Here is a 10,439-nt window from a genome sequence, read left to right on the forward strand (position 1 = left end):
TAAAATCTAACGCTTCTGACTACATGCATTTGAATAGTTAGAAAATATTTATTAAATTCCAGCTAAGAGTGGATACGTTTTCTGTCTGAATGAAAATATGTCCATTTGTATTTGTAGTTTTTGGGAATAAATAAAATAACACTTTTAGCCTCAGGGAGCATTCTGAGTTTCACGGAGTTTGAAATAATGTCTCCAAACAAGTTGGAGACAACCCACCCAGAAACCTGCGAAGCGCTCCTGAACTTAAGTCTTCATTAATAAGCGCAACTTGTAGCGCCGCAACTGGGACGCTGAGGAAACTGTCAAAGACTGGGACGCTAGAGCGGAGGAAACTACATTACCCAGAGGGCAATGCGCTCAACGGTAGCGGGGTTAAGCCAAGACAGTGGCATTGCCATGCTGGCTATCGTGTCAGGGCGGGACTTCCGGCATCGTCCTCGAGGCGGTCATTTTGGCCTCTCCCATCAGTTCACCGAGTCAGAGGCTTCAGAGTGCTGAGTCGCAACCAAGAAGGCGCCAGAGGAGTCGTCCCCCCAGCACAGAGACGGGTCCGAGGCTTGGCATCGGCGCAGCGCGGGGTGACCCGCCACAGACCGGGATCGGGGCCTCAGTGCCACGCAGACTCCGCTCCGCTCACAGAGCCCTACGGTGGCGGACGCGCTGGGGCGCCAGGCTCAGGTGAATGCGCGTCCCCCGGGCCCTCACCGCGCTCACCCCATCCAAACCCTAAAGCCCCGGGTGTAGGACGCCTGCTCACGTCCTGCAACCCAGACCCCGGCTTCCAGGATGGTGAGGCGCTTGTGGGTGACATCCGGTGTGACACGGAGTGTGGGAGAGGGTTATAGGCAGAAGGGACTGCTGTGTATAGACATGGAAGGGTGACTACACCCGCGAATATTAGGGAAACCCGGGCTCTGTTTTTTGTCTACAGGCAACAGAGAATGTGAGGCGAAGTTGTGCCTGACGCGTTTTGCTTTTATTCTCAGTACGTTGGGAGCCATGAAGGGTTATGAAGAAAAGAGGGACACTGTCTGAGATAGGGTCCTAAAAGTTTTCCAAAAGATGCTCAGAGGAAGGACAGAAAGGTGATTACAGGGCCAGGAACGTTAAGTCCTGTCAAAGATTACGTAACTGACAAGAGTCTGCAGGGAGCACTGAGGCCCAGAAATAACATATTTATCTTGAGGTCACCTCGCTCATGGTCTTAACAAGGGTACTTAGTGGCCTGAGCCCATGGATCCTGGCGGTGGTTGCCAGGCTCTCAAACCACCTTTCGCTTTCCACAGATTCCTGTAATTGCAGAATCGCTTAGGGGGACTGGTTTGTGGAATTTATTTCAGGGTGTCACTAATCCTCACCCCACCCTTATTGTCTCTGGGATAGTGGTGTCCTGGGATTGTCGTGTCTCTCTTCTAGCTCTCGGGCCTGGGGACCTTGAATAGATAGCAAACCCAGGTCTTAAGTCCAGGTCTAGGATTATATGGAGTGATTCCTAGTTTTGGCAACCAGTGGAATGAGATATGGAAGGTTCTCCCAGGCACAGGTACCAGAATGTGCAAAAGCTTGGAGGGGAGGCTGAGCTAGTTTAGGGACATGCAGTATCCTTTTTCCTTGTGGGAACTGGGAGCAATGGGACAGGAGGCGAATCTAGAACAGCTTTGTGAGAAGTTGGGTGCTTCCTTTGGAGGTGATGGGAGATTTGGAGCAGAGGATCCAACCCAGGTCTCATTAGAATCCCTGTGGCTGCAGTATGAAGAACATTATGGGTGTAGAGGTAGTAGAAAGACCTGGTAGGAGGCTACTGTGATAGTCTGGATGAGTGTGATGGTAACTGGACCAGGATTTTGGTCATGGAGGTGGGAGAAGCAGTTGGATTCTGGATTGGTGTTTTAGAAATGGCCTCCTGAATTTTCCTAATTTTGAGGTTGAGAGAAAAAGAGGTAAGAGTTGGATGATTTGAAGGTTTAGTTTTATGAGCTGAAAGATGGATGCTCCATTAACTGAGATGGGGAAGTCCATAGTAAGAGTAATTTTCTTTGGGCATATCAAGAGTTTTATTTTTTTGCCTGTTAAGGTATGATATGTTTCAGAGAGTAGTTCATGGGCATCTGGAACTCGTGAGGAGTTCAGGATAGAGACTTCTCCAAAAGATAGTGGAGAGTGTGTGGACCAAGGAAGAGCTGTAGTCACTTTCGTATGGGGAAATCCTAGTCAAGATGACAATGGTAATAGCCCAGGAAGAAGAGGGTGGGCCCAAGGACTGGGTTTCCTGCTTGGGACCCTGGTTGTAGGAGATGGGTGTCACAACACAGTTTAGGGAAAGAAGTCATGTAGAGGGTGGGGGAGAGAGTATGGTTTGGCAAGTGGCCAAGGCCTCTAAGGAATGATTGGATGTGAGATAGATATAGAGTCATAGGAATAATTCACATAAGATGAGACTGGGTTTGGCCCTTATTTACTGCTCCACAAACTCACCAGAATTTTGTTGTGTGGCCTGGGGTGTTCCAGTCAGGCTGGCAGATTAGCTTACGGACATAAGTGGTCATCTGTGAAACTCACTGAGCATGGGGTAGAGGGCCTCTGGAGCTGGTCCTTGAATGAGGTTTAGGTAGAGAGAGGAAAACTATGACTGCTGAAGGGGTATCAAGTGCAGCACAAGTGGAAGAGGGCCATGGGTATCTGAAATCTGATGTGGTTCTCGGTAGGTGAGGTTGACGCAAGGAGCAGTCACGGAGGGAGGCCTTCATAACAGGACTCAAGACTGCCTCTGGCATTGGGGACCATCAGAGTATGGGTTGAGTACTTGATCCTATTTGAATTTGCACAAGCATTCTCTGGACCACATAGGCTGAGTAACAAGTGGATAGACCAAGAAGATGGCTATGGTGTAGGGCGGTTGGGAGCTGTGGCTGTGGGCGTGCAGTTGTGAGAGAGAGGTGTGAAAGAGGGAGTGATGTACACTTTGAGAGGGAGTATGAATTCATGTCCCCAGTGCCCTGGTATTGACATACAAGTGAAGGGTAAGCCCACGTTTGGTGGTGTCTGGAAGAAACGATATGGGGAATCCCAGGGGAATTGCCTGAAAAGTGGGTGATGTTGAGGTCCTACATGCCAGGTGCCTAAATGCCATTTATCTATCCACCTGCCTGTTATGGAGGGCTGACACAGTGATCAATAGGACCACAATAAGGCAGTCTACATCAGTGACACTCAGGCTTGGAAATCTTCCCTGGGGAAGGGAGGGGGAGTAAGCAGGGGATAAATTAGGAGGGTGGTGAAATTAGAATCCTGGGAAAGAAGCTGATCATGGAATGACCTGTCCCCATCATGGCAGGGCCGTGTTACCTTTTAAGTTGTGACTCTGGGAATGTAGCTGTGTGAGAGAAGTGTGGTTCAAAGAATTATGTGCATGTGAAGAGGATAGTGTAAACTGATGGCCCCAGGGCCCTGGAATTGGGGTCATAAGGGTGAAGGGTGATGCCATGTTTTTTGTGTCTTGAACAGTCTGGGAGACCTTAGTGGTATTGCCTAACAAGACCAGTGTCAGATCAATCACACCCTCCCTGTGCCAACTTCTCTTCCTGACCTGTCTGTGACAGCCACCATACTGACAAGAAGCAATGTGGCCTGCATGCCAGGCCCAGAGCTCAGGTATCATCTGTCTGCCCATGTGCTTCTTGTTGCTGTGGGAAGACACGGTATCAATGGGAATATTAGGATAGAGTGGCTCCAAAGGCACCAAGGCCTGGTATCTTTTCTGAGGTGGGAGTAGAGTGAGCACGTGATGGATGTGGAAGGTGAGGGGTAGGATGAATTTGGAATCCTAGGAGAGAAGCTAATCATGGAATGAACTGTCCCCATTATGACAGGGTATGAACTTTGAGGACGTGGCCATTGACTTCTCCCAAGAGGAGTGGGTGCTCCTTGATGAGGCTCAAAGACTCCTGTACTGTGATGTGATGCTGGAGAACTTTGCACTTGTAGCATCCATGGGTAAGACCTTCATATCTCTCTTAGTGTCCTGAGGTGATGTCCTGCCTTCCCTTTTTTCTCCCAAGGTAGCTTTGTCTTTCCCATAGCTGGGCCATTGGCTCTGCTCACTTCATCTACATTCTTATCATATGAGCTGTGGGAGCCAGTGCTGAGTCTTGTGGAGTGCCCTGAGCAATGGGCACCCCAACCATCCCTAACACCTGTTGCGTCAAAAAGTGCAGGGAAGTATCTGGGAGTCAGGAGTCTTGCAGACAACTTAATGGAGCCCACCTTGCTTGCCCTCTGCCTGGCAAGGTGACTATGTCCAGATCTATGGCCTCCAGTTCTGCCCCCTTCCTGTAGCTAACAGTTCTTTGTGATTGCCTATGCCAGGTCATGGTCATTACATTACTTATATGACCCATAGGCCTTCCTTCAATTGTTTGTTTTTTTTCTTTTTTTTCCTTTTTTTAACTTTATTTTACGTGTGTTTGTCTAGGACCCATCAGCTCCAAGTCAAGTAGTTGTTTCAATCTAGTTGTGGAGGGCGGAGCTCACACTGGCCCATGCGGGGATTGAACCGGCAATCCTGGTGTTATGAGCACAGAACTCTAACTAACTGGGCTAACCAGCTGCCCCCCAATTGTTTTTCGATTTCTTTCCTGAATATTATTGTGTGCCAAGTTTTTCTGGGCCAGTGCTGGTTGCTCACCTATGTGGTCTTTCATTAAAACTTGCATCGTTCAGGTTCTAAGTAGTACAATAGAGGGTGCAGGGAGAACCCTGATTGTTGTGCAGGGTGGACATGGCAAGATGGTCTCAGTGGAGGTCTGACCTGGTGAGTGGTGACTGGTGGAGGGCATGACATTAGGGCTGTATTCAGATCATACCAGGAACCTGCCATGGGTCCAGTAGTGTTTTGGTGCAAGTACCACTGGCCACACCTTTTTCTACCTTTTCTTCCCCATACTTGACACTTTGCTAACTTGTCATTTCATCTGTGACTTCTGGCTCTTGGTTCCATTTATTTTTGTGGTCTCCATGAATCATCACCTGTTCCTCTGCACTGCTCCCTCTGCAGTATTCTCCAGCATTGCCTGCGCCTGTGTTACAAGATGTGCACATAGCCTTTAAATAGTCCTTGAACACCAGCTACTCAGTTCCAATTGAGTTTTCCTGGAAAAGGACACAACCAACCATCTGTAGAGCTTTCCCGTGTCACCAGCAGACAATATCCTGCTGAAGCCTGTTAACAGAAGAATGGGTTGGAGATCCTGCCTCTCTTCCATGTGGTGCATGCCACATTTGTGTCCTTTTTCTGGTGAGGTCTCCCCTATTCTGTGATCTTCAGAGGCCCAGTACTGCATAGCAGCCCCTTCCTCAACCTCCCCCCACGTCCTTTGTTTTGAGAACAATCCTATGTACCCAACACATTGTGTCTGACACACCTTTGTAATGGGACTTCCCCCTCCCAGCAAAGTCAACATCCATTTCCTCATCATTTTTCTGCTTTCAGGTTGTTGGCATAAAATGGAAGATGAGGAGGCCCCTTCTGAGCAGAGTGTATCTGTAGAAGGAGAGTCACAGGTCAGGGCTTCTAAGATATCCTCAATCATCCAGAAGATCCATCCCTGTGAGATGTGTGTCTCAGTCTTGAAAGATATTTTGCACCAATCTGAGCACCAAACAATATACCCTTCGCAGAAACCATACTTGGGTGACACATGTGTGAGATACTTCTGTTTCAGTGCAAACCTTCACCAGCAGCAGAGACATGCCAGTAGAGAGAAGCCCTGGAAAAGAGATATGGATGGGGCCTCGTGTGTGACCAGCTGCAGCTTCTATGTGTCAGGGGAGCCTTTCACCTGTAGGGAGGTTGGGGAGGACTTCCCAGCCACCTCAGGTCTTACCCAGCACCAGGCCACTCCTAACAATGAGGAGGCACACAGTTATAGTGAGAGTGGGCAGGCCTTTCACAGTGGAAAAACTCATTACGAGTGGGGTGAATATGAAAAAGCTGCCAGCCACAACCATAAACTTGTTCAGAATCAGAGTGTCTGCTCTAAAGAAGGGCTTTATGAGTATGAGTGTAGCACATGTAGGAAAGCCTTCAGCTGCAACTACAGACTTATTCACCAGAAAATTCACATTGGCGAAAAGCCATATGAGTGTGGTGAATGTGGGATATTCTTGAGCCAAATTTCTGGACTTATTAAACACCAGAGAATTCACCGTAGTACAAAGCCTTATGGATGCAGAGAATGTGGAAAGTTATTTACCCATAACTTCAGTCTTATAAAACACCAGAGAATTCATACTGCAGACAGGACTTACCAATGCATTGAATGTGGAAAAGTTTTTATCCACAAATCCAAACTCATTAACCACCGAAGACAGCACACTGGAGGAATGCATTATGAGTGTGGCGAATGTGGAAAATCCTTTAGCTACAAATCCAACCTCATTGAACACCGGAGAGTTCATTCTAGAGAAAGGCCTTATGAGTGCAGTGAATGCAGGAAGTCCTTTAGACAAAGCTCTAGCCTTTTCCGACACCAGAGAGTTCACACTGGAGAAAAGCCGTATGAGTGCAGCGAATGTGGGAAAACCTTTAGACAAATCTTTAACCTCATTCGACATGGGAGAGTTCACACTAGAGAAATGCCTTATGACTGCAGTGATTGTGGGAAATCTTTTAGCTGCAAATCTGAACTCATTCAACACCAGAGAATTCACAGTGGGGAAAGACCTTATGAGTGCAGCGAATGTGGGAAGTCCTTTAGACAGTTCTCTAACCTCATACGACACCGGAGTGTTCATACTGGAGAAAGGCCATATGAGTGCAATGTTTGTGGGAAATGTTTTAGCCGCAAATTTATCCTCATTCAACATCAGAGAGTTCACACTGGAGAAAGACCTTATGAGTGCAATGAATGTGGAAAATCTTTTACTCGTAAATCTGACCTCATGCAACACCAGAGAATTCATACCGGCACAAGACCTTATGAGTGCAGTGAATGTGGGAAATCCTTTAGACAACGCTCCGGCCTTATTCAACACCGTCGAGTTCATTCTGGAGAAAAGCCTTTTGAGTGTGGTGCATGTGGGAAGTCCTTTAGCCAAAGTGCTAGCCTCATTCAGCACCAGAGAGTTCACACTGGAGAAAAGCCATATGAGTGTAATGAGTGTGGGAAGTCCTTCAGCCAAAGCTCTAGCCTCATTCAACACCAGAGAGGTCACACTGGTGAAAGGCCTTATGAATGCAATGAATGTGGGAAACTCTTTACCCACAAATCTGATCTCATTCAACACCAGAGAGTTCACACTGGAGAAAGACCTTATGAGTGCAGTGAATGTGGGAAATCCTTTAGACAACGCTCTGGCCTTATTCAACACCTTCGAGTTCATTCTGGAGAAAAGCCTTTTGAGTGTGGCGAATGTGGAAAGTCCTTTAGCCAAAGTGCTAGCCTCGTTCAACACCAGCGAGTTCACACTGGAGAAAAGCCGTATGAGTGTAGTGAGTGTGGGAAGTCCTTCAGCCAAAGCTCTAGCCTCATTCAACACCAGAGAGGTCACACTGGTGAAAGGCCTTATGAATGCAATGAATGTGGGAAACTCTTTACCCACAAATCTGATCTCATTCAACACCAGAGAGTTCACACTGGAGAAAGACCTTATGAGTGTAGTGAGTGTGGGAAATCTTTTAGTCGCAAATCTAACCTCCTTAGACACTGGAGAGTTCACACTGGAGAAAAGCCTTAAATGTGCTGGGAATGTTGTACTTCCTCAGTATAACAACACTGGAGGGAACTCTGTAAGAGCCATTTATCTGAATTTAAACCTCTTATCCGAACATACACTGTGCTAGATTCCTCATAAGTTTCAGGTACATACAAGATTTTAAGGAACTGCATTGCACTTTGTAACCTGCCCAGGACTATTACCAGATTTCTATTACTGCCAGTTTCTGTTAAAGCCCTGAAGCCATTTTACCTCTACCACCTAGCCGACCTGCACAGTATGCACCAGTCACAACGCCAATGTGCTCAAGAAAGCTGACCTCTGCATTCTCCCTTTTGCTTGAGGAAATTATGACTGCCCCAAGCCCTTGGCAGGATCCTCATTCCTTTCTTTCTGACTTAGGAAATGGACCTGACATAGATTTGGTCCAGAGCACCCAATCTCAGCTAAAAAGAACTACCTCTTTCAGGGACATTGTTCTCACATTATACTTGTGATAAAATTTTCCAGGTTCTAATTCACCAACCTGGAAACTGCTTGCTGTACATTGCCCCAATTTAAGATCTGTTTGCAAAGGTCTTTTTATTTTTGTACCTTTAATTTTGGTGGTTCTATTCAGTGCACAGGGTTATTTGAAAGCAGAACTGTGATCTATCAGTATGTAGAGGTGAACAGGTTTTGTGGGGATCCCAAACTTTCTGTGCTTCGGAAGGGACATTATGATGGCAGAAAAATCGCTCTTTGTCCAATACTGATTATTTTGCATTGCTGCCTAAGGCTTTGGAAGAAAGACTGCATAGCTTTGTAGTCCTAATTTACAGCCTGGTGCCACAATTATTTTGTGTGGTCAGAGGTCACTCTGAAGAAGAGACCTTTATTGTGCTTCTGTAGAGACTATGAATTTTATTTCTTTGTTCACAGTATATGTTACCATGTTTCCCCGAAAATAAGACCTAGCTGACCAATCAGTTCTAATGCATCTTTTTCTGCATCCCAGTCTTACATGAGACTGGGTCTTATATTAATTTTTGCTCCAAAGACGCATGAGAGCTGATTGTCTGGCTAGGTCTTATTTTTGGGGAAACACAGTACATAATTCTTAGCAGTGTTGAGGGGAACCTCGTTCTGAGGTCCTGCAAAGGAGCCATGTGCCATGATATACCAAATTTCATGGGCTAGTGTCATTTGTTGTAAAACTATAAGGGTCAGGTGGAACCATAATTGGGACAGAAGCACTAGGTTAATAGGGAGTGGAAGAGAGTGCAATGAATTAGACGGGATGTGCCTCTTCTGAAAGTTCATCCATAAATGTTCCAGTGACTGTGGCTTGTGTTATCAGTGTGTATGGAAATTTTTAGGACCTCAATAGCTACTTCCTTTACTTGAGGTCATTGGCAGAGAAAATAATCTAAACGTTTTGAATTTCGCTAGCCACTGGGGTGTTCACCACAAGGCCATCGCTCTACAGGCAAGAAAACAAGGATAGAAGGATGATCCTGTGGTCCAAGGATGTGTCCTTTGTGAACCAGTCAGCATTCCTATTCATTAAGATGGCAACCGTCTTCATTGCTTGTCAGTATTTGCTGCCACTGAGGCAAGACTGCCCCACCCAGGGCATGAGGAGAGAGATGGCAGAGTCTATATAGGATTGTCAACCTAATTTCCTAACAAGAGAGATATCTAGGTATTTATTTGGAACCACTGTAAAGCTTTATTAGGGTATATATGTAATTGATATGCACCAAAGTGTACAATTTGATAAGCTTTAACATACGGATAAAGCTGTGAAACCATCACACATGAAAATGAACTTATCTGTCACCCATATATTTACCTCATGCCCTTTTATAATCTCCATGCCTTTTCCAACCCCCCAGGCAATCATTGATTTACCTTCCTTTACAATGGATTGTTTCGTATTTTCTATAATTTTAAATAGCCATCATAAGGTGTATATTCTTTTAAAATACTGGTCTTCTTCGTGCTGCACAATTATTTTGAGATTTAACAATAATGCCTATGTGAATAGTTAATTACTTTTATTGCTGAGTAGCATTCTGTTCTGTAGATAACCATTTTGTCTCTTTGTGGTTTGGATTATTTCCAGGTTTGGGGTATTACAAATAAAGCTTCTATGAGTATTTACATTCAGTTCTTTATATGGATATGTTTTATTTTTCAAACTATTACAGTATAGGGGCCAGCCCAGTGGCTCAGGAGGTTGGTGCTCCGTGCTCCTAACGCTGAAGGCTGCGGGTTCAATTCCCACATGGGCCAGTGGGCTCTTAACCACAAGGTTGCCAGTTTGACTCCTCGATTCCCGCAAGGGATGGTGGGCTGCACCCCCTGCAACTAACAACAGCAAAAGGACCTGGAGCTGAGCTGCGCCCTCCACAACTAAGATTGAAAGGACAACAACTTGACTTGGAAAAAGTCCTGGAAGTACACACTGTTCCCCAATGAAGTCCTGTTCCCCTTTCCCAATTTTATATATATTACAGTATAGGTGAGTTTTACATTTTCAGAAATGCTGAACTATGATCTAAAATGGTTGTTCCCTTTTGCCTTCCCACCAACAGTATATGAAAATTCCGGTTCCTGTACAACCGTGCCAACACTTGGTATGGTTAATCTTTTTAAATTAAAGCCCTGGAAATAAGTGTGTAGTGGTAACTCATTTTGGTTTTAATTCCATTTTGCTAAGGAATCATGATGTTGAGTGTTTT

General features: G+C 45.8%; 1 protein-coding gene across 1 annotated transcript; it reads left to right on the forward strand.

Moving 5' to 3' along the window:
• Positions 1-430: 430 nt before the first annotated feature.
• LOC117034572 (zinc finger protein 551) lies at positions 431-8,706 on the forward strand. Its single transcript, XM_033127662.1, has 3 exons — positions 431-678; positions 3,870-3,993; positions 5,489-8,706. The coding sequence occupies exons 2-3, from the start codon at positions 3,873-3,875 to the stop codon at positions 7,732-7,734; spliced, it is 2,367 nt and encodes a 788-aa protein (XP_032983553.1). The 5' UTR covers positions 431-678; positions 3,870-3,872; the 3' UTR covers positions 7,735-8,706.
• The last annotated feature ends 1,733 nt before the right edge of the window (positions 8,707-10,439 follow it).

The sequence above is a fragment of the Rhinolophus ferrumequinum genome, chromosome 15 (assembly GCF_004115265.2).
Source record: "Rhinolophus ferrumequinum isolate MPI-CBG mRhiFer1 chromosome 15, mRhiFer1_v1.p, whole genome shotgun sequence".
Lineage (NCBI taxonomy): Eukaryota > Metazoa > Chordata > Mammalia > Chiroptera > Rhinolophidae > Rhinolophus > Rhinolophus ferrumequinum.